Source organism: Sceloporus occidentalis, unplaced genomic scaffold, assembly GCF_023333645.1.
Source record: "Sceloporus occidentalis isolate IW3139 unplaced genomic scaffold, rSceOcc1.0.p SCAF_13, whole genome shotgun sequence".
Taxonomy (NCBI): domain Eukaryota; kingdom Metazoa; phylum Chordata; class Lepidosauria; order Squamata; family Phrynosomatidae; genus Sceloporus; species Sceloporus occidentalis.
Genome location: NW_028316993.1, coordinates 10,140,643 through 10,163,761, shown reverse-complemented (window position 1 = coordinate 10,163,761; position 23,119 = coordinate 10,140,643). Strand labels below are relative to the sequence as shown.

The window sequence follows — 23,119 nt, the reverse complement described above, 5'->3', positions numbered from 1 at the left end:
TTTCCTCTCCCTTTCCTATGCGAAGCCTCCGTCGCAGAGACTCGGTTTCCCATGCCGCTCTGCGCTGGGAGGCTTGAAGGCTTTAGCGGAGGGGTGTTATTGTGGCGGCCCGGCCCTCAGCACCAAGCCTCTGCTTAGTGTTTAAAGATGGCGGCGGCGGCGGCTGCATTAGGAGCGGCGGTGGCGGCGGGAGGCGTCGGTTCCTCCTGGGCCTCGGTGCCGAGGGGCCGCTTCCCGGGGCGTCCGGGCGGGTGCCGCGCTCGGGGCTCCGGGGCCGGGAGCCGCGCGCGGGTCTCGCTCTTGGCGCCGCGGCTGCTGCTGTGGGCCGCCTCCGGGGAGAAAGAGAGGGCCGCGGCCGTGGCGGCGACGGTGGCCGGGGACACCACCCTGGGGAGCCTGCTGGGCCTCAGCCGGAGCTGGCGCCGCCTCCAGGGCCTCCTCGGGGACGGCGGCAGCAGCAGCAGCGAGGAGGAGGAGACGACGGTGAGGAAGGGAAAGAAGCAGCCCGCCATCCTGTGGGCGCGGCGCCCAGCCGAGCGGAGCCTGCTCTCCCTGGAAGGCGGCAGGAATCACCGTAGTCATCCGCTCTGAGGCCGCTGCCTTCCACTGCCTTCGCTCATTCGTTCCCAGGGAATCCCAGGCGCTCTAGTTCTCTGACAGAGGAGGCTAAATCTCTCTCTCACACAGAAAACTACACTTCCCAGGATTCCCCAGCACTGGTTAAAGCCGTCTCAAAGTGCAGGATTCCTGCAGTGCGTTTCGGACCTGTTATTAGGCTGGGGGAAAGGACCCAGGTTTGACACGGCTTTAGCTCTCTCTCCCTGGCTCCCTGCTGTGGGATTCTGGGAACTGGAGTTGTGGGACCCAGAATCAGCTCTCCCTGGCTCCCTGCTGTGGGATTCTGGGAACTGGAGTTGTGGGACCCAGAATCATCTCTCCTTCGCTCCCTGCTGTGGGATTCTGGGAACTGGAGTTTGTTGTGGGACCCAGAATCAGCTCTCCCTGGCTCCCTGCTGTGGGATTCTGGGAACTGGGGTTGTGGCACCCAGAATCATCTCTCCTTCGCTCCCTGCTGTGGGATTCTGGGAACTGGAGTTTGTTGTGGGACCCAGAATCAGCTCTCCTTGGCTCCCTGCTGTGGGATTCTGGGAACTGGAGTTTGTTGTGGGACCCAGAATTAGCTCCTTGGCTCCCTGCTATGGAATTCTGGGAACTTGAGTCCCTGGGTCCCTCTTTCTCGCTGCCTGGAGTGCCTTTGGATCCGGCGGAGTCTTTGGTTCTCAGTCTGGAGGGCAGATTATGCCCATAACTGTGGGGGGATATATGAGATTGCAGTCTAGGCTGTGCTTTTATGTATGCGTCAATCACCCTGAATGAAGTGGGGTTTGACACATACCCAGCAGTGCCTAAACAGGGCTGTGGGGAGAGGATTGAAGACTCCCATGCCAGGGGTACGTCCCTCCAAACCTACTTCTCCTTTAGTATGCAGAGAGATCTTGTAGCACATTTGAGGCTAACTGAAAGGAAGATGTTGGCAGCAGGAGCTTTCTTAGACTGAAGTCTGCTTCCTCAGATGCGTCTGGAGGAAGTAGGCTTAAGCCTCATGCTGCCAGCTTCTTTCAGTTAGGGCCCGAACAGACAGGCCAAAATAAAGCCGCTTTGGGTCACTTTGGAGGTATGCTGTTTAAATGACACATGCATCTTAAGAGGCCAGAAGCTGCGCCAAAGCTGTGCTCCAGTCCTTAGGAGTGGAGCGAGGCTTTGGTACGGTTTCCGGCCTCTTAGGGCGCATGCATCATTTAAACAGCATACCTCCAAAGTGACCCCAAACAGCTTTATTTTGGCCTGTCTGTTTGGGCCCTTAGTCTCAAAGGTGCTTCAAGATCTCACTACATGCTGATTCTACTTCTCCTTTGTAGAGGCTGCCCTTGGCGCTTTGCTTTGCGCAGGCAACTCCTCCAGGAGCGAGGGGTAGCCATGGTGAACAGATGCCACCTTCCTTGGGAGGAGCTGTCAGCTCCCCTGTCGCTTGTGGGCAGCTGTTCTGCTTCTTGTAGGTGTTTTTAGACGCGTGGGACCAGGCTTTGTGAGGTGTGGTGCGATCAGACATATGGTGCTTTTGTTCCCCTCCTTTGGCTCTTGAAAGCGAATCTTTTGGCAGGGCACAGTCACCTGCTGCACCATCCCTTTCTCCATCCCAAGTCAGGTATTCAAATCTTGTTTGCATGCAATACTGAACACTTTGGAGGAGCAAGCCAAATTTCACAGATCCCACAATTACATTCCACTGAAATCTGGACAAATAATTTTTATTCTTGGGAAGTTTAAGGGTGCATTGAAGTGAAATTGTAGTTATTCATTAAAGGAGGAGGTGCTATGAGTAGGAATAGTAACTGAGGTCCAAAACACACTGCAGCAACAATCCAGTTTGAGACTGCTGTAATTGCGCTGGCTTAATGCTATGGGATTCTTGGAATTGTAGTTTTGTAAGGCATTTAGCCATCTCTGTCGGTGAGCTCTGGCGCCACATTAAACTACAATTCCCAGGATTCTGTAGCACTGAACCAGGGCAGTTAATGTGGTCTCAAATTGGATTGTTTCTGCAGTGTGTTTTGGACCTGGGAGAAAGGATTGGCACTTTTGTTTGGTGGAAAGGGTCCATGTTTGGACTCTGGGGAGGATATATTATAAGAGATGACTGAGGGTGTAGTAACCACAGCGCAGAGTTAAAGCAGTTTGACACAGTTTTACTGCCATGATGCTAGGCCTGAGCAGACACAGGGGAAAGGCAGCTTACCTCTGGGATTTTCTGATTTGCAGGGAGAACTCACTGACTGCACCGCCAGGTCACACAATGGGCCGAACACCCATGCGCACTCCGCACCACTTCCCTTCTTCTGACAGAACGGACTATCCAAAACAGGGCATTTGTGGGTACAAGCTGCACCGTGCCATTATGTTTATTTTCTTTTCCCTCAAGCAAATGTACATAGATGCACCATCAGCAGCCACCAACCCGTCTTGCAACCACATGATCACGCAAGCAATTCACCTCCCATACAATACGTTGGTATACCTGACACAGTATGATCATGGAAACCTCTCATACACCCCACTTCCCCCATAACCCCTGTTGGACTAGCCAGTTATGTTTTGATTCAATCCATTTTATTGTTGGCAACACCCTTTGTTGGTTGTCCTTTCACATCATGGAGTGTGGAATGGGTTGATGGTGCAGCTCGCCACACTTGTGCATGTGCAGGCAGGCAGTAAGAGAAATCATGGACAGCAGTGGTGCTCACCCCTTCTGCTGTGTCTGCACCGGCACTCAGTCCACCTGCCACACATTTTCTGGCTTGAACCAGAGAAAACGGGATTATTTTGGGCCAGTGTTTAGCTATAAGAGTGTTGTGTCATTCCAAATTCATCATGTATTGGCCACATGCATCTTTTAAATGAGTAAGGCCCCATACAGACAGACCAAAATAAAGCTGCTTTGGGTCACTTTGGAGGTATGCTGTTTAAATGATGCATGAGTCCTAAGAGTCTGGAAGCTGCGCTATAGCTGTGCTCCAGTCCTTAGGACTGGATCGTGTCTTTGGTGTGGCTTCTGGATTCCTAGTACACATGCATCATTTAAACAGCATACCTCCAAAGTGACCCGAAGCAGCTTTATTTTGGCAGTTTTATATGGGGCCTAAGTGTCAAAACAGGGTGAAACTATGGTTAATTGCTTGTAGGGGTGTCAAATTGCTTTAATTCTGCAGTGTGGCTACAGCCTAGTTAGGACTGTAAGGACTCAGAATGTCAAGAAAGAAGTTCTTCATGGTCTGACTCTAGTTTGTATTTCATATTCATATTGTTATCTCAACTGCTTCAAATGACAGTTCAGATTAAGCTCCTGAAAACCTGATGCATGGACATGAACATTTAGCAGAAACTGAGAATGAAAAAGAAGCTGGGTGCATCTTCACAGCAAATCAGTTGCTGTGTTGCTGGGCTTTTGTTGAAGAAGCTTGGACATTACATTATGCGTTGGTTCTTTCATTTTAAATAGGAATTCAGATCTAAGTTTTCTGCTCAAACCTTTCTGTTTTGGAAGACTTATTTCCTGTAGGCCTGACTATTTTTATCATTAGTTATAAAAGAATGACCTTCATTCTTCACTGGGTCTTCAAAGCTGCTCTCTTTTGGCAACAGGGAATGGATGAAATTCACATTGCCTACCTGATTTTAAGTGGAGAGGTGGGACTATAACATATGAATGTTTCTTTCTAGGAAAGAGCTGGGTGATCTTTATAAGGTTGCTGAGTCTTACTCATATTCCTTTATGCTTTTCCAGGTAGAGTGATGAGCTTGCCTTATTTCAGGCACTGTGTAAACTGACTGAGAATCCAAGGGCTGAGAGAGTTTGTAGCCTATGGTTTTATATAATAGCAGAAGAAAACAAGGAGTGTGTCCTTTCTGGTAGCTTCAGTGGGGTCAGTTTGTTCCTAACTCTCCCAGAGGTGCAAGTCTATGTCTGGGTTGTACCAATTCAGGTGTAAGGGGAGGATAATGGAGGTTCCACGCTGAAAATTAGGGTTTCTAGGGAAGAGTCTGGATTTGCCTTACACTGATACGTTAGTTTTCTGCCTGGTGGGAATACTTTTCTATAGGGAAGGATTCTGTCATGTGACTCTGCACCTGCAGCCTTTAGTGGCTTAGTCCAGATACAAATATATTGCTGTCTTTGTTTTGTAGACTATACACAAGTGTATGTGTGTTTGCGTGAGTATGGAATACACAGAGGTGGTTTTGCCAGTTCTTTCCTGTATAATGTAGCCTATAGCACCTGGTATTTGTTGGCACCCTCCCATCAAAATCCTAACCAGGGCTGACCTTGCTTAGCTTCCAAGATCAGACAGAATGTAGTGCCTTTTAAGAGTATTCATGCAATACACACAGAAGCAGGCCTTTGCAAATTGTTTCTCCCTCTTTTGCTATGGAATGTTGACCCCCTGAAGGTTAGGAAGTGCCAAGTATTTAGGCTTTAGTGCAGTCAGTCATGGTAGAAGACAACCTTGCTTGGAAACATGGTCTTAGGCAATCAGTTTTAAAATCAATTTGCGTAGGTCACACCTTTCTAACTTATGACGCTTTCCTTACTACAGATTGAGTCTCCCTTTTACTAAATGCTTGGGACTAGAAGCGTTTTGAATTTTGGAATTACTTTTTTCTTGGATTTTGGGATAGTTACACACACATAACGATATATTGTGCGGATAGGACCCAAGTCGAAACATGACTTTCACTTTTGTTTCATCAATACCTGATACACATAATCTGAAATTAATTTTATACATAATATTTTAAATAATTTTGTGCATGAAACAAAGTTTGTGTACACTAAATTATTAGAAAGCAAAGGAATCACTGGCCTGTGACAGACTGCCAAAATAAAGCTGCTTCGGGTCTCTTTGGAGGTATGCTGTTTAAATGATGCATGCATCTGAAGAATCCGGAAGCTGCACCAAAGCTGCACTCCAGTGCTTAGGAATGGAGTGTGGCTTTGGCGCAACCTCCGGACTCTTAGGACCCATGCATCATTTAAATAGCATACCTCCAAAGAAACCCAAAGCAGCTTTATTTTGGCAGTCTGTAAGAGGCCACTGTCTCAGCTGCCCATGTGGACAATTTTGGATTTTGGAAGATTTCAGAAGAACTGAGGCTGTGATTACTTGAGGGGGAAACATGTGCTTGACTTGCCCATAGCAACGGAAACTTGTGTGGAAGCTTGCAAAAGTGCAAGTGTTAGCCAAAGATATAATATGAGAGATTTGACTGATAGAATATAATGAAAAGCTGTTACTTTGGTTGGAAATCGCTTCGTCTTCTGGAGGTAGGATGCCATTAAGATTGGAGAAATTATAAAAGAAGAAAAAAGAAGAATTAAATGAGCTGGAATAGACTGAAGTGGATTTTATTATATTAACAAGACAAAAAGAAAGAAAGACTGAACACAAGAATACAATATGTATACATGTAAAACCTACTGGAAAAAATGTTGAACAAAGATATATATTTTTAAAAAACAAGTAATCCAACCAAAATGTTGTGAAAAGCTTGCAACATGTATTTTGTGCACTTTGGTTGGTCCCACATCTTTGGGTGCTGTAGTGGATATTAGCCATACCATTCACAGCAGATGTATATATGGTTTGCTGTCTGTATTTCAGTACAAAGCATGACACATGAGCTATTTTCCTTGCATTGGGAGTTGCACTCAGTAAAGTCTGAACTGTTCCAAGTAACTTTTTAAAAACTTGGTCCTTTATTAGCATGCTTTTTAACAGGAATGAGTCAATGTAGTTCTATCTTTCTATTACTGAGGATTATGTGCGGGACATTTCATAGTTGTCCTTGATCCAGTGGTGTTGGAGGAGGGGGCTTTAATGCTAGCCCCATCTATAATCTGGGTAGAATGCATTGTCTGAGTTGAGCATAGTGTCTTTTTTGTTTGTAACCTTGCTTTCTTTCCTTTTGCCCAGCAGGAAGAGTTCCTGGGCTTCCATGTGGAGGAAAAAGCCACCCAGAGCTCACGACGTGCTGCATTGCGATCTAAAAGAGGTAACACTTTTAGTATAGTTCTTTCTGGAAAATCTGAAGTACAGTAGGCCTTCAGTGGGGGATTGGTTCTAGAACCCCACGAGGATTCCAAAAATCACAGATGTTCAGGTCCGTATTTAACATTTAAAATTACCTGGACAACAAGATCCAGGAACCAGGAAGGCATTTTTCCTGCACTGTTTCCCACCTTTCTATTACAAAGGCTGTGCTAGAATTTAAACCTTTTCCCAACTCTGTTTCCTACCTTCTCAACCTAACCATCACAAAGCCTTTGCCAGATATTAAACTCTTTTGTCGCTGTTCCACCTGAGTTAGAGGCAGCAGAAGGAATTGGGCAAGGTGGTGTATCGATGGGAAAGGACTTTAAATTCTGGAAGAGGCTTCCTTATATGAAAGTGGGAAACAGAGTCAGACAGGAGTGTAAATTCTGGAAGAGGCTTCTTTGTGAGAAAGTGGGATAGAATAATACAATCATAAAGTTGGAAGAGCCCACAAGGGCCACCAAGTCCAACCCTCTGAAAGCAGAAACATATCAAAAAGCATCCAGCCTCTGTTTAGAAACCTCCAAAGAAGGAGAATTCACCACACTCTGAGGCAGTGTGTTCCACTGTCAAATAGCTCTTACTGTCAGGAAGTTCTTCCTAATTTTGAGGTGGAATCTCTTTTCCTGTAGTTTGAATCTATTGCTCTAGGTTCTGTTCTGTGGAGCAGCAGAAAACGAACCTATTCCATCTTCAGTAAGACATCTATTCAGATATTTAAACAGGAGTATCATATCACTTCTTAACTTTCTCTTCTTGAGGTTAAACATACCCAGCTGCCTAAGTCGCTCTTCATAGGGCATGGTTTCCAGACCTTTCACCATTTTGGTTGCCTTCCTGTGGACATGCTTCAGCAGGCATTTAAATTCTGGCAGAAGCATTTTTGGGAGAAAGTGGAAAATGGAGTGAAAAGTAACACATATAAGTCTTGTTTTAAAAAAAATACTTTGGATGAGAGAGAATTAACTTGGAGTAAAATATAGTTTAATACAAAAGAGCCCTAAAGGCCCAGTGTTCTATTATCAGTGAGTCCAACTATACATTGCATTAATAAGAATGTATTTCTTAGCCTGAAGAAGAAGAGCCCTCCCTCCCTCTATGTCATCATCCAGCCTGGGAGGGAGTGAAAAGGCAGTGCCAGCTCCATTGGGCCTGGCCTCGATTATGAAGCAGAGCCCTCCCTCTAGTCCATCTGCCTTGGTTCAGGCCTCAGAGGGAGAGAAGAAATGCTGGACCTGACAGGCCCTCTCCCACCTTTCCCTTCTCCTTTTGTGTTGTATCTAATTAAAAAGATTGTACCATCTAATTAAAAAGATTGTAGACGTTATCAAAGAAACAGTTTTTATAAAGCTAGCTGGGATGGAAATATTTAGATAGTAGGTCACTATAAATTCTGAATGCTTCGGCATATTTGCTATCAACAGGACAGCATGTGTGCTCACCTAGTTGTAACTTATAATTCATCATTGACAACTAATTCAAATTCAGTACTGCAAGACTGTACTAACAAAACAAATTTTGAAACTGCAAACAAAACTGTTGAGCAATCTTCAGCTGTGGGGAATACCATTTCCAAATATGTTGTGTTCAAGCACCATAAATTGGCCTTTTATGTTGGAAACTACAACTAGCTGATAAGTTAGCGTTTGATACCCTGGTAGAGACGCTTCTGCTGTTCTAACGTCTCCTTCATTTTCTTCAGGTGCAGCTCTACCAGTGCATGGTAGGAAAAAGAGAGCAGTTGTCAGGGACACTCTTCCAAAGAGGCTGATCAAGCAGAAGGCTGTGGAGTCCCAGCGGGAGCGAATGGTAAAGGCCTTGGCTGAACTGCTTCAAAGGAACAAGAGATCTTCAGCAAGGATGGGCCGGCTGCCAGCTTCTGGCCCTAAAGTTAGCAGGATGGTTCCTGAGCAGACTAAACCAGACCCAGAGTCTGGCAATTCTGTAAAATCTAAAATCTGTTCCACCCTCGCATCACAAGTAGAAAAAACCACCAACTCCATTGTGTCACCCAAGCCGCGAGGACGACCACGGGGTTCCTCCAGAAAAAGACTTGTTAAAGAAGCTGAGCCTCATTGTGAAAGCACCAAAGCTCCATCTTCCATCCCAGAACCCATTAGAAACCTTCATTCGTCTTCACCATGCCAAGTGGACAGTCTGTCTTCTCAGCCCCCTGAACCTTCAAAGAAACCACCACTCATCTTGAAGTTCTTCTCAAAGGCTAGGCGGCACAAATCTGGCCAATTGGTGGTAACGCATGTCCGGCTAAAGACACCTGGCCATAGAAGGGGCCGTAAGAAGAAGTGGAGTGTTGTGCCCAGGAAAAAAATGTCTCCCGTTCCTTCTCAGTCTGTTTCAGAATCTGAGGCTCCTTTGTCAGACTCAGAGGCTTCTGCCCCAGAACCAGAGCAAAAAGAGGAGTCTTCTGCTTCACAGTCACAGCCTCCTGAGGTGCTTACTCCAGATTCAGAGCCACAGCCTGGACCTTCTATCCCAAAGCCAGAGCCACAGCCAGAAGTGGTAATTCAAGTAGAACCAGATCAGCTACCAGAGGTTTCCCTGAAGCCAGCAACCTCTGAGGTAGAGCCACAGGCTCTGCCACAAGTTGCAGATGTTCTTGCTTTGTCCAATGAGGCATCCTGGAAAGAAGAGTCGCAGCGGCCTTGTCCACAGAATGATGGGGCTGGAAGCCTTTCTGAGGAGGGAGCTTCAATCATTGCCCATTCCACACGGGCACAGTGTTTGAAAAGAGGCCGTGGTCGGCCACCTCTCACCCCAACCCAGCGAGCCCAGCGTATGGCTACTCAGCAGCTACCAACCAAAGCTAAGGAAGAAGGTTTGGGGGTTGCTCAGCAACCTGGCATTACTTGCCAAGAGGAAGCATTGGCTCACAAGACCACCTTTCTAAAGAATATTCGCCAATTCATCATGCCTGTGGTAAGTGCCCGTTCATCACGCCTTATTCGGACCCCCCGTCGCTTCATGGATGAGATTCCACAGAAGATGACCAAGCCAGCAGAAAGCCCTGTCACTGATGGGATTTGTCTAGATAAGCAGGAGAGCTCTCCATTGCCACTGCGGGTGGCTCCCCCCAGTCTTGCTCCCCCTGCAACTGGCTCTCCTGATGAAGATACATCTAGGGCCTTTTCTTCCCCACCTTCCCCAAGTGTGCCCCACATAACCTCCCCTGCTGTTCCTGCCCTACCTGAGAAGCGCCGTTCCATCCTTCGAGAGCCCACATTCCGATGGACCTCACTGAGCCCCACTGTATCCCCCAAGGATATGGGCAAGACACTCTTTCAATCTCCTTGTGAAGATTCATCTCCATTGCCCAGTACTCCAGCTCCCGTCCCCTCTCCCCCAGCCAAGCGAACTCCTCTGTTACGGGCCCCACAGTTCACACCTAGTGAGGCACACCTCAAAATCTATGAGTCGCTGACAGTGCCTCCTGAGGACTCTGAATTAGTGCCTACTTCTCCTGAGGTCAGGAGGGACATCCCAGCACCACAACAGGAGTCTCCCATGCTTCCTTATGAGCCGGTGATGACACGTAGTGGCAAGAAGCTATTGGGAAGAGTGAACCATCTTGCCTTGCCCCTGTTTACAGAGGTTTCTAAACCGCGGGAGGTGCAAGGCAAAGAACTGATCACTATGGAGGATGTCAAGTCTCCAGGTATAGTCCAAAAGGTGGCCATACGAAGGGTTTTGCCTTCGTCTGTCCAGGTAAAGCAAGAGGAAACAGCAGCTAGTTCAGAGGGTGAAGTGGAGCCAGTCAGCCTGAGCAATAAGGAACAGAAGCCCCCTCCTGAGATGCCCAAGCCCATTATAACACAGATGTCAAGCATGGATAAAGTTTACAGCCTTCTCACTCGTGCAAAGGTGCAGCTCTACAAGATTGACCAGCAGAAGCAGTTCAAATTCATACCGGTAACAAGCTCTGGGCAATGGGGTGGCAAAGTTTTGAATATGATTGCAAAGCTTTAACATGTAGAAAACAGTGTTGGTGGTTTTTGAGGTGGTTATTTATTTATTTATTTGAGCTGGGATGTGTTTGTTTCACACCAGTGGCCCTTGGTGCTACAATGAAGCATTGTTCATCAAGAGGAGGCACAGAAGGTACATGTTTGCCCCATTATCTACTCAGGCCAGTTATGAAATTCTGTTAAATTAAGGGCATTTCATACCTAAAGAGGTTGTGAGGGCGATCTGGCTGAGACATCTGTCACCCCATTGATCGCCAGGGTTGATTCGGCTGATCTGGCTGGCTAGGCGGGTGTCCCCTTCCTCCCTCACCGCTCCATGTGCGTCCCTCCCGAAGCTGCGCGCTCGGTGGAAGAGGATGACTGTACCGTTCTTCGGTCAAGGGTATACGATAGCTGCGCTCCCCTGCTAGAACCTCCAAACAAGCTCGAGGTTACAGTATTTCAGGGACGTAGCCCGGGGGGGTGTTATTGGGGTCCGGACCCCTCCTTCCATTAGAAAAATGAATGGTGTGTACTGCTGCGCCGCTGCTCCCAAGCCCCATTATAATGGTGGCACTTAGTCTGGACCCCCCCCCCCCCCTTCCTAAAATCCTGGCTACATCCCTGAGTATTTGGATTATCCCAAATAAAGTTTCAGTTGCTCTTGTTGAACATAATAGCACTACATAGAAATTCCAACATTTAATGCTCAAAATGCACTTAGGCCAGTCCTTATCCAAAACTCATGCAGTCTACAGTGCAGTACCAAATGGATAGTGTTAATATTCATTTTACTGGTTCCAAATTGATCTGTATTGCCTGAATCATACTATATTGATTTCAGCTCCTAATGGGTCCTGATATGAATGAATGCTACAACAGCCAGAAAAAAACATTTTAAAAACGAATACGTCAGGGAACTTGCAGTTTAGTCTTCTTCTTATTATGATAGGTCCTACACACAGAGAGAATGTCTTATGTGGAGGACACTCAAACCCCTGAGCCTATCACTTAAAATCTGAAATGATCCAAGTTTCTGGAGAGTCAGCATGGTGCAATGGTTTGAGTGTTGGACTACACAGTCTTGGAAGGTCACCGAGTGACTTTGGAAAAGCCACATTTTCTCAGCCTCAGAATACGGCAAAGGCAAGCCTCCTTTGAACAAACCATGCAAAGAAAACTCTGGGATAGGTTTGCCTTGTTGTTGTTCGCGTCAATCTTGACGTATGGCGAACGTATTTATGAGACATCTCCAAGACACCATATCCTCAACAGGTCTTGCAGACTTGGGGCTGTAGCTTCCTTAATAGAGTCTATCAATCTGGAGGGTGGTTTTCCTTTTTTCTTACTATCTTCTATCTTGCCAAGCATTATTGTCTTTTCTAGTGAGTCATTCTTCACTAGAATGTGGGCATACTTTGATGTGGTCAAAGTACAACAGCCTCAAGTTCATCCAACTCTGTGATTCTGTGATTCATTTTGGCTTCAAGGGAGGGGCCAGGTTTGATTTATTCTAGGACCCATTTATTTGTCTTTTGAGCAGTCCATGGTATCAGAATTCTTTTCCAGTACAAATTCTCAAGAGAATGGATTTTCCTTCTATCAGCTTTCTTCACTGTTTAACTCATAATAATGATGAGTGAGGACAATTCTAACTTTAGTGTTCAGTAATCTTTTCACTTTAGGATCCTGTCTAGCTTTTTTTATAGCTGCTCTTCCATGTTCTAGTCTTCCTCTGATTTCTTGATTGCATTCTCCCTTTTATTCAATAATTGAAGCAAGATACAGAAAATTTAACTATTTCAGTTTATTCATTGTTGTTATTTATGTATATCATCTATGGTTATTATTTTTGTTTTCTTAATGTTCAGCAGTAAATCTACCTTAGCACGATCTTCTCTCACTTTCTTCAGTAACTGTTCCAAGTCTTTGTTATTTTCTCCTAGTAGTATGATATTATCTGCATATCTTAAATTATTGATACTCCTTCCTCAGAGTCTCATACTTCTCTGCGTATGATGTTTTCGGCATACAGGTTGAACAAATAGAGTGACAGAATGCACCCTTGCCTGAATCCTTTTCCTATTGGAAACTGCTGTATTTCTTGTTATTCTGTTCTGTAAGTAGCCTCTTGTCCCAAGATTACAGATCAAGACAATAAAATGTTGTGGAATACCAATTTCTTTAAGAGCAGTCCATAGCTTTTCAGGATCTATGCAGCCAAAAACTTTATCGTCTATGAAGCACATGATGAATTTATTTTGGAATTCTTTGGTGCATTCCATTATCCCACATATGTTTGCAGTGTGATCTCTGGTGTCTCTCCCTTTCCTGAACTCAGCTTGAACATATGACATTTCTCACTCCGTATATGATAGAGGTCTGCTGCAGAATTTTGAACATGACATTGCTTATATGGGAAATTAATGCAATGATCCTATGGTTACTGCAATTTTTTATGTTCCTTTTTTGGAGATTGGAATGTATACTGAGTTGGGAGAGAACACAAAGGCCATCCAGTCCAACGACCTGCCATGTAGGAATACACAAGCAGAGCACTCCAGACAGATGGCCATCCAGACTCTGTTTAAAAACAAAAAAGGAGACTCCATCACTCTCAAAGGCAGTGTATTCCACTGTTGAACAGGTTTATTGTCAGGAAGCTCTTCATAATGTGTATGTGGAATTTCATTTCTTGTAGCTTAAATCCAGTCACTTCATGTCCTAGTCTCTGGAGTAGCAGAAAACAAGCATATTCCATCCACAATATGAAAACCTTCAAATATTTAAACATGGCTTTTATGCCATCCCTTAAACTTCTCTTCCACAGGCTAAACATGTCCAGCTCACTAAGCTGCTCCTGATAAGCCATGGTGTCCAGACCATTCATCATTTTGGTCAGCCTTCCCTGGACACACTATAGCTTGTCCACATCCTCCTTGAATTGTGGTGCCTAGAACTGGACACAGTTTTCCTGGTGAGGCCTGACCAAAGCAGAATAGAGTGGTACTATTACTTCCCTCCTCTACACACTCTTCGCCTCTTGAATAGCATTGGCTTTCATAGCCGCTGCATCACATTGTTGACTCATGTTCAGCCTGTGGTCCACTAAGACTCCTAGATGACATATGCATGTAGTGCCTTCAGGCCAGCTGTCACCCATCCTATGTTTGTCAATTTCATTTTACTGCCCAACTGTAGTATGCTAGATTTCTCCCTACTGAAATTTATTTTGTTAGTTTTGGCCAAGCTTTCTAATCTGTTAAGATCATTTTGAATTATGGCCCTGTCTGGGATATTAGCAAACCCTCCTAATTTAGTGCATCTGCAAATTTGATAAACTTGCCTTCTATTCCATCATCCAAGTCATTAATGAAGATGTTGAGTAGCTTTTGCCCAGAACATAACCCTGTGGCACCCCAGTAGTCACTTCTCTCCAGGATGAAGAGGAACCATTGGTGATCACCCTTTGGGTTTGTTCGGTTAGCCAATTACAAATCCAGATAACAGTAGCATTGCCTAGCCCACATTTTACTAGCTTGTATACAAGGATATCATGGGGACCTTGTCAAAAGCCTTAATGAAATCAAGATACACTATATCCACAACATTCTCATCATATTTTCCAGAGGAAGTTTGCCATTGCCTCCTCTGCACACTACTAACAAGTGTTAGTTATGGTGCCAGTGCTGTTGTCTTGGAAAGACCCTTCACTAGTGTCACCCACCACTACTGCTGCCACCCAGTAGATGTTTGACAATTTTACCCTACTACTTCTATCAAATGTAGTGCTGGACTTTTGCGTGAGAATATTCCACACAACCTCTCAAGCCATCCATCGTGTTCTCAGTGCTCGTCATAGAATCATAGAGTTGAAAGAGACCACAATGGCCATCAAATCTAACCTGCTGACATGGTGGAAACACTCTTACTGTCAGGAGGTTCATCCTAATGTTGAGGTGGAATCTGTTTTACTGTAGTTTGAATCAGCTGCTCTGAGTTCTGTTCTCTGGACCTGCAAAAAACAAACTTAATTCATTCTCAGTATGACATCCCTTCAAATATTTAAACAGGGCTATCATATCACCTTTTAATGTTCTCTTCTCCAAGCTAAACATACCCAGCTTCCTAAGTCTCTCTTCCTAAGGCATGATTTCCAGAACTTTTGCCATTTTAGTCACTCTCCTCCGGACATGTTCCAGCTTGTCAACATCCTTTTTGAATTGTGGTGTGCAGAACTAGACATAATATATAGGAGTCTAGGTGAGGCTTGATCAAAGCAGAATAGAGTGGTACTATTACTTCCTCTTGATCTGGACACTGTGCTTCCATTTATGCAGCCTAGAATCATGTTGGCTTTTTTAGTTGCCACAGCACACTGTTGACTCATGTGATCTACTAAGACTCCTAGATCCTTTTCACTTTTAGATCCAGACTTGTGGGCATCCTCCTCTAGACACATTCTAGCTTGTCAATGTCCTTTTTGAATTGTGGTGCCCAGAACTAGACACAATATTCTAGGTGAGGCCTGACCAACACAAAACAGACTGGTACTATTACTTCCCCTTAATCTAGACAATGTACTTCATTTGATGCAGCCTAGAATTGCATTGGCTTTCTTAGCTGCTGCAACACATTGCTGAATCATGTTCAGCCTGTTGCCCGTTAAGACTCCTAAATACCCTTCACTTATACTGTTGTCAAGCCAGGTATCCATCCTATATCTGTGCATTTCATTTTCACTGCTTAAATGTAGTGTTCTGCATTTCTCCCTGTTGAAATTCATTTTGTTATTTTGGGCCCAGCTTTCTAATCTGTTTATTCATCTAAGTCATTGGTAAAGATGTTGAATAGCACTGGGCCCAGGACAGAACCCTGTGGCACCTCACTGACCAGAGGAGCCACTGGGGGGCACCCTGTGGGTTCAGTCGGTCAACCAATTTCAAATCCACCAAACAGTAGCATTGTCTGGCCCACATTTTTACCAACACATGGCATGGACGAAAATAAGTCTGTATACTAAATAGCTTGGGAAATTTTTTTGTTTTTGTTTGGGGAACTGCCCAGTTCAGATTATGATGGTTTAAGGCTACATCACCTTGGTTTGCATTATCTCACTTTTGTTCAAGGAAGGCGCTAAAATCCTTGCAGAGCACTGAAGCCCTATTTCCCGGTACACTGCAAAATCTGTTTGTCTTGTAGCTCCCTATGTGCACATCCTTCCTCCTTTTCAAGATTGCACCAAACATGGTCTATATACCTCACATTTCTGAAGTGGTCTTAGGAACTACATCCTTAACTCTAAAAGTACAAAACCAGAGATTTTAGATGGCAAAATCTTATACTGAAATCTATATTCCTATGTCTGTCTTTTATTTAAGGCTGCTTAAGTTAAATAAAGCTATTTCTAAGGAGCTTGGAGTTGTATTTTAGAAAACATGCATCTTGAGTTCAGTGAGCAGGCAGGACAATTTATAGATTGGCTCTTTGATGCATAATGCATAAAAATTTGCAGAAATATGTTTTTGCATGGCTTGCATAATTTAAACTCCCCTACCCCCACAGTTTGTGTGCTTGTGTATCTGTCCATTTAGATTTATATTCCTGAAACATTCATAGCAGTAAATGTGCATGGAGAGTGGGAGTGTGGTAGATGCTGGATATTGTAATCAGGGTTTAATAGTTACGTTGAGAGTGGGAATAACTGTCCATTACTATTACAATCAAATCAACTCTTTTTTCAATGGTCTCCTGTAAATGGCTTTCAGGTTTTTCTCCACATTCATAGAATAAAGGATGCTGAGCTCAGGATAGCTTTGTTGTGTGTCCTCAAATCATTTCCAGTTTAAGGTGACCATAAGCCAAACCTATCATGAGGTTTTCTTGGCAAGATTTATTCAGAGGAGGTTTGCTATTGCCTTCCCCTGAGACCAAGAGGATGTGACTTGCCCAAGGTTACCCAGTAGGTTTCATGGCCCAGAGGAGAATCAAACCCTGGTCTCCAGAGTCATAGTCCAACACTCAAACCATTATGTCATGCTGGTAGGAGAGCCTACATCAGAGATACATTGTGGTTCATGACACTCCATCACCTTTTACCCATCACTTCTACTGAATTTGCCATGGCAGAGACAGTGAAAAAAGTACTGCTTTCCTTCCAAAGGAGGTACACAAGGAGCACTTGTCTTGTTTAAAGAAGTTATGGTTTTTGCCACCATGGCAGATTCACTGGTAGAGTGTGTTTAGAGGGTTACCACTTCTTCTGATACTGCTCACCACTGGCCTAAGTTTTTGGCACCCATAATTGAACTGTTTTAGTTACAGCGTGCCCACTCCATATGCAGGCGCGCTATACACGGCTTCTGGTTTACGCGGAAGCCACATTGTAATACTTTCAATGGCGCAAGTGGCCACCGGGTGCGTGCATGAGCCCCATTCACTATAATGGGGCCCGAGCATAGGCGGAATTCGCCTTATGTGGGGGGGGGGGGTCCGGAACGCATCCCCCGCGTAAGGCGAGGTTCCACTGTATTAAGTTCTGTGTTTTGCAGTACTCTTGTGGCCATGTATAAGATGTTCAGACCCATGCATGATGCCACTCATTGTATTGTGAAAACATTAACATCCCAATACTCCCAGGCTTCTTCCTAATTTATTGGATGAATAATACAAAAAAGAGGAAAAGAACCATGAGATGCTGCAGTCAAAACCCTGTAGTCAATAGAGAAATCCCCATTTAATAACACTTGCAGGAAAGGAAATCTTCCATCCATATGCGTTAGAGTTTGCATTCATAGACGGAACTCTTGGATCAATATGACATAGGTTTCTTTCCTGTAGGGATGTCAAAGTGTCAGGGCTGGGGACTTTGAGATACCAAAGGGCCCAGCTGAGCAGGCCATCACGTCTGAACTCAAAACAGAAGACAGGAAAGAGGCCAGAAAACAGGTAATTTGGGGATGTATATGTATCTGCATGCAGAGCTTAGCATTTAAGGCATTTATTTCCAATGTGGGTGATACTATCCCCTTAGTGTCAGTGGAATGATCAAGGTATGCAGTGAGGGGGGGAAAGGGAGTGTATCAGGATGACTTTCAGTCCAACCATTGGTGCACAAGAAAGACAAGGGGGAACCAGCAGCCTTTAGGACCATGATAGGGATGAGGAGTTAGAGTGTGAGGCATTGGGAGAGAAGTGGCTGCAAAAAGGTGCTTTCATATTTAGAACCCTGTTTAAGCTTTGTGAGCTTTGCTGGGACTTGGCTGGCAGGCTGGAGCTGTGTTGCTGCTGCTGCTTTTGTTGGATGAGAGGTCAAGAGAAGAGATAACAGAAGAAACAATGGGCCCATACAGACAGGCCAAAATAAAGCTGCTTCAAGTCACTTTGGAGGTATGCTGTTTAAATGATGCATGCGTCCTAAGAGTTCGGAAGCCGCGTCAAAACTACACTCCAGTCCTTGGGACTGGATCATGGCTTTGGCACAGCTTCCGGACTCTTAGGACACATGCATCATTTAAACAGCATACCTCCAAAGTGACCTAAAGCAGCTTTATTTTGGCCTGTCTGTATGGGGCTAATGTTTGTGAGGAAGGCGTGTCTCTGGGGAGGAAGGGTAGTAGTCAGATCTACAAAAGAATCTTTTTCTTCTCTCTCTCAAATTGAAAGTCCTTCCTCAAGCTGGCTGCACTCCTTTCCAGCCCAGTGAGAAGGACTCAGAGTCATTTCTTGCCAGGGGATAACTTCTCCATTATCATCCAGTCACCTTGGGAGCAGCAACTGAGTAGTCAGTTCAGCAGCAATGAAGAAGCCTCTTAACAGTGCTGGCATTTACCACAAGGCTGGCAAGGTGAGAGGCTTTTTGGTCACTGTTCAGCCAGCTTCTCGGTTGCTGCTCCCAAGGTGAGGGGCTGCCTGGTCGCTGCTTGATCGGCTGTTTTTTGCACCCAGCTACCCTGGGAGCAGCAACTGAGTAGCCAGCCAGTTAGCTGGCCTTCTTTTTGCAATAAGGCCAGCATGGATGAGAGAGAGGAGAAGGCCTGGACTGCTGCTGCTACTATATTCATGCATAAGAGGTGGAGGAGGAGGAGACGAATTGGTCATGGCTGAGGTAGACACAGCTGGCTGCTGTACAAACACAATATCAAGAAATAGCTGTGGGAGGGGGCACTAGGGTTGTTGCCTAAGAAGAAAGGGGGGAGTAGTCCAAAATGTTTGGGGACCACTGATTTAAAGGAATGTACTGAATATTGAGGCATGGGAAATCCATATATATGCTAACTTGATCTGCCTATGCTGCAAGAGGGCTGCAGCAGCACAACCCTCCTCTAGCAAGTGTAAAGTCAGGAGCGGAGTTTAAGGGCATTGTTTTCTTGGTCTATAACTTTTAGAATTCCTGAGTTATTCTGGTTGGGGCATTCTGGGAATCATTGTCAAGAAGTAACTTTTAGAATCATAGAGTTGGAAGAGACTGTAAGGGCCATCAAATCCAAACCACTGCTTACAAAATATACAGCTAAAGCCCTTCTGAGAGATAGCCATCCAACTTTCGTTTCACATTTTGCAGTGAAGGAGAGACCACCACCTACCAAGGCAATCTTTTTCAATTCGAAGCACTGGCCAGAAATTTTGTTGTTGTTGTGTGCCTTCAAGACATTTCTGATTTATGGTGACCCTAAGGGGGGCTATCGCAGGATTTTCTTGGAAGATTTGTTCAAAAGAGGCTTGCTATTGTCTTCCCCTGAGTCTGAGAGAAACTTGCCAAATTCACATTGGGTTTCCTAATCCAGTGCTCAAACCATTACACCACGCTGGTCCTCTGCCAAGAATTAGGAGTGGAGAATATCTTGCTTCCCGATATTGTTTGATTTCAATTCTAATCAGGCCTTATCCAGCATATACAGTAGTAAGCAATAATGTGAGTCACCATTTGGAAACAGAGGCAATCTGTAGACATCACATTGTGCATCCTTGTAACTAGGCAATAATAATTATGGGCAGGTTTGTAAGACCCAGGCCCTGGAGACTTTGATAATGAGACATGCTAATGGGAGATTTTACTGTTTTTCCCTTAACAGGGCCAGGAGTCCCCAGTGCAAGGTCCTCGGATCAAGCATGTGTGTCGGCATGCCTCAGTGGCCCTGGGACAGTCTCGGGCCATGGTGCCAGAGGATGTACCACGCCTCAGTGCCCTGCCACTGCGGGAAAGGGAGGAGATTGCCGCATCACCCACCATAGAGGGTGAGTGGCTCTATGGTGAGCTGACTGATTGCTCTGCTTCCTTTTACTATTCTCCTTCTCATTTCATGAGAACCTGATGACTTTGTGCAAGAAGTTCACTAGTTACTCTATATGCATTAATATGTGGCATTCCCAGTGAGGAGATATGGCATAAAAGATGACAGTTGATCCCTAGAAGAATGAGGTGTACTACAGAGAGGAAAAAACTGGGTTGACTCTAGGAAGACTGGAGGGAATGCTGATGGAATGCAGTTTTGGAGAATGCTTCTTTTGGCTAGGCTTCATGGAGGAGAGAGAGGATCTCTTCTAACCAGAACACCATGAGGGGGAATTAGAAATATGAAGCCCAGGGTATGAGAGATGCTATTTTAGAAATATCCATAGAATATTTTAAAGGTGTTCTTATAGTTACTATCCCCACATTAATTATAAAAACAATGTAGCTCAAACTATGCAGACTTTCAGGTAAGACTATGTGCAATTTAGCTGACATCATTGCAGGGTTGAAAGAAACCAGGGTTGTGAGGTTTTTTTTAAAACCTAGTTTTTTGTTTAGACCATTTTTTGTATGAATGTTTTAATGAAAAAAATCAAATCCTGCTTATTATATTAACACTGTGAAATTGATCAACCATGTTTTAATGCTTTTTGACAGGGACGTAGCCCGGGGGTGGGTTCCTTGGGGTCCGGACCCCCCCCTTCCATTAGAAAAATGAATGGTGTGTGCTGCTGCGCCGCCGCACCCAAGCCCCATTATAATGGTGGTGCTTAGTCTGGACCCCCCCCTTCCTAAAATCCTAGCTACGTCCCTGTTTTTGATATTAACAATCCAAGGTTATTAGGCCTTGGTATGTTTTACATATTTCAATAAAATTTTGATAATTATATTGATTCAGGTTGCTAGCCTATTATATAGGAGTATATGACTATACCAATATAGGATTAAATCAAAACATTAAGTAGCAAAATGCAGTTCAGATGTTATGGCCACTAGTTTAAATAATACTTGTCCTTTAAAAAGTGCTCTTTTAAAGCAAGTTAATTGAAGGATTTCCCCCTCCCTGAATGGCATTTCTTGCACTATAAAATAAAGTGATTAAAAAGAAGAAACTGACACTGGATACTGGTTTAACATCATCAGTAGCTAGCTGCTAGCAAGATTAGAATTAGCTTTCTTGATGGGAATGATGGCGAGATCCAGTCTAGTTTTATGGTTTTATTATTTTATCATTTATGATGTATTATTGGCCTTTTGTTGATGGATCTCTTTTATTAACTTTACCATGTTGTTTTTGGTGATTTTTATGCTTTTTTTAAACTCTGTTTTTGTATTTACTGTTTGGATATATTTTATATTGTGACGGCTTTTAGCTTTTAACAATAAATTTCTACGATTAAAGAAGAAATATTCCAGTGAAGTGAAAAGGGGCATATAGGTCTAGTTGTGGCTTTGGGTTTGCAGTCTAGTTATCTTTCTGTCCTTTCCCTTCTACAGAGACTTCCTCAGCCTCTGAGAGTGAGAGTGGCCACCAGAAGCAAGTGAAGGTAGATGCTACCGTCAAAGCTGTGCCACCCCCAGTGCGCCGCCATGTCTCCCACCATCATGGCAAGAAGAACCGAATGGCACGCTGTGGGAAGTGCAAGGGCTGCCTGAAGTTGCAAGATTGTGGGGAATGCAACAACTGCCTAGACAAGCCAAAGTTTGGTGGGCCAAACACCAAGAAGCAGTGCTGCGTGTGAGTGTGTCTGAGAAGTCCCCAGTTTCAACCTTGTCATTTTGCTTATCACATTTATTTTTCTGTGCACCTTAGCAAATAGAATCCAGAGGTTCGGTGGTCTGTCTTCAATGGTCAGGAGAGTGAAGTCCAAATGTTATGAGCTGGGACTCTCTGGATTCTGCAATTGTACAGTGCAATTCATTTTAGGATGCAGAATTTGGCTTGTCTTGGTATTTGCTTCTTTAAAAGTCAGTGGCATGACTATTAACTATCCTGATATTTGCTGGAAGTCAAACTCAACCAAAACCTCAATATCTAGCAAGTTCCCTAAATGCCTGGAAGACAATTTCATTGTCCAAAAGGTAGAAGAGCTAACAAGGGAATCAGCTATTTTAGATCTGAAGCCTAACCAACAGGGATGACCTGGTTAATGGGGTGCAAATGGTGGAATCCTTAGGTGGGAGTGATCATGTTCTCCTGGAATTTGTTATACATTGGAAAGGAGAAGCCAGGCATAGTCAGACATGCATTCTAGACTTTAGAACAGCTGATTTCAGTAGATATAGGATGGGGGAACACCTGGCTGAACGAAACTACGTGTGAAAGGAATATAGGAGTCCTAGTAGCTCACAGGTTGAATATGAGTCAACTGTGATGTGGCAGCTAAAAAGGCCAATGTGATTCTAAGCTGCATCAATAGGAGTCTAGTGTCTATATCTAGGGAAGTAGTAGTGCCACTCCATTCTGCCTTGGTCAGGCCCAACCTAGAATACAGTTCTCGGCACCACAATTCAAAAAGGATGTTGGAAGCTGGAGCATGTCCAGAGGAGGACGACCAAAATGGTGAAGGGGGTCTGGAAACCATGCCCTATGAGGAGAGACGTAGGGAGCTGGGCATATTTAGTCTGGAGAAGAGAAGGTTAAGAGGTGATATGGTAGCCTTGTTTAAATATTTGAAGGGATGTCATATTGAGGAGGGAGCAAGCTTATTTTCTGCTGCTCCAGAGAACAGGACCCGGAACAATGGATGCAAGCTGCAGGAAAAGAGATTCCACCTCAGTATTAGGAGGAACTTCCTGACAGTAAGGGCTGTTTGACAGTGGAACACACTCCCTCAGGGTGTAGTGGAGTCTCCCTCCTTGGAGGTCTTTAAGCAGAGGCTGGATGGCCATCTGTCAATGGGGATGCTTTGATTGAGAGGCATGGCAGGGGGTTGAACTGGATGGCCCTTGTGGTCTCTTCCAACTTTATGATTCTATGAAAGATTGTAGATGCACTCCTTCCAGCTAAGGCAGGAGTGGGCAAAAGTTGCTAGTGTTAGGGGCCATATTGTCCCCCTTTACACTTTTCTCAAATACGTTTTTGGTGCCGAGTGCCCGCAAATACCACCAAGTCTGTGGCACTTTCAACACAATTCCTCCTGATCAGTTTTAGTCCCAGTTTCAACAGGAAAAGGCCACTCCTGGGCCTAAAATGGTGTGAAGGGTAACCAAGCATGGTGAAGTTTGCTGGGGGGGGGGGGTCAAAAGGTTGGATGTGACTACTTTTCCTT

General features: G+C 44.7%; 1 protein-coding gene across 3 annotated transcripts in view; it reads left to right on the top strand.

The window, feature by feature from the left end:
• The window catches only part of KMT2B (lysine methyltransferase 2B), a 63,797-nt gene continuing 40,678 nt past the window's right edge, over nt 1-23,119 (top strand). Inside the window, exons 1-6 of one of the 3 annotated variants that reach the window (XM_089478582.1) lie at nt 1-483; nt 6,534-6,609; nt 8,353-10,577; nt 17,453-17,560; nt 19,687-19,849; nt 21,345-21,585. In XM_089478582.1, the coding sequence (XP_089334708.1) occupies nt 148-483; nt 6,534-6,609; nt 8,353-10,577; nt 17,453-17,560; nt 19,687-19,849; nt 21,345-21,585 (3,149 nt within the window). In that variant the 5' untranslated portion in view covers nt 1-147. Of the gene's footprint in view, nt 484-6,530; nt 6,610-8,352; nt 10,578-17,452; nt 17,561-19,686; nt 19,850-21,344; nt 21,586-23,119 lie in introns of all 3 variants that reach the window. The other 2 variants (XM_089478583.1, XM_089478584.1) reach the window with 2 other exon arrangements.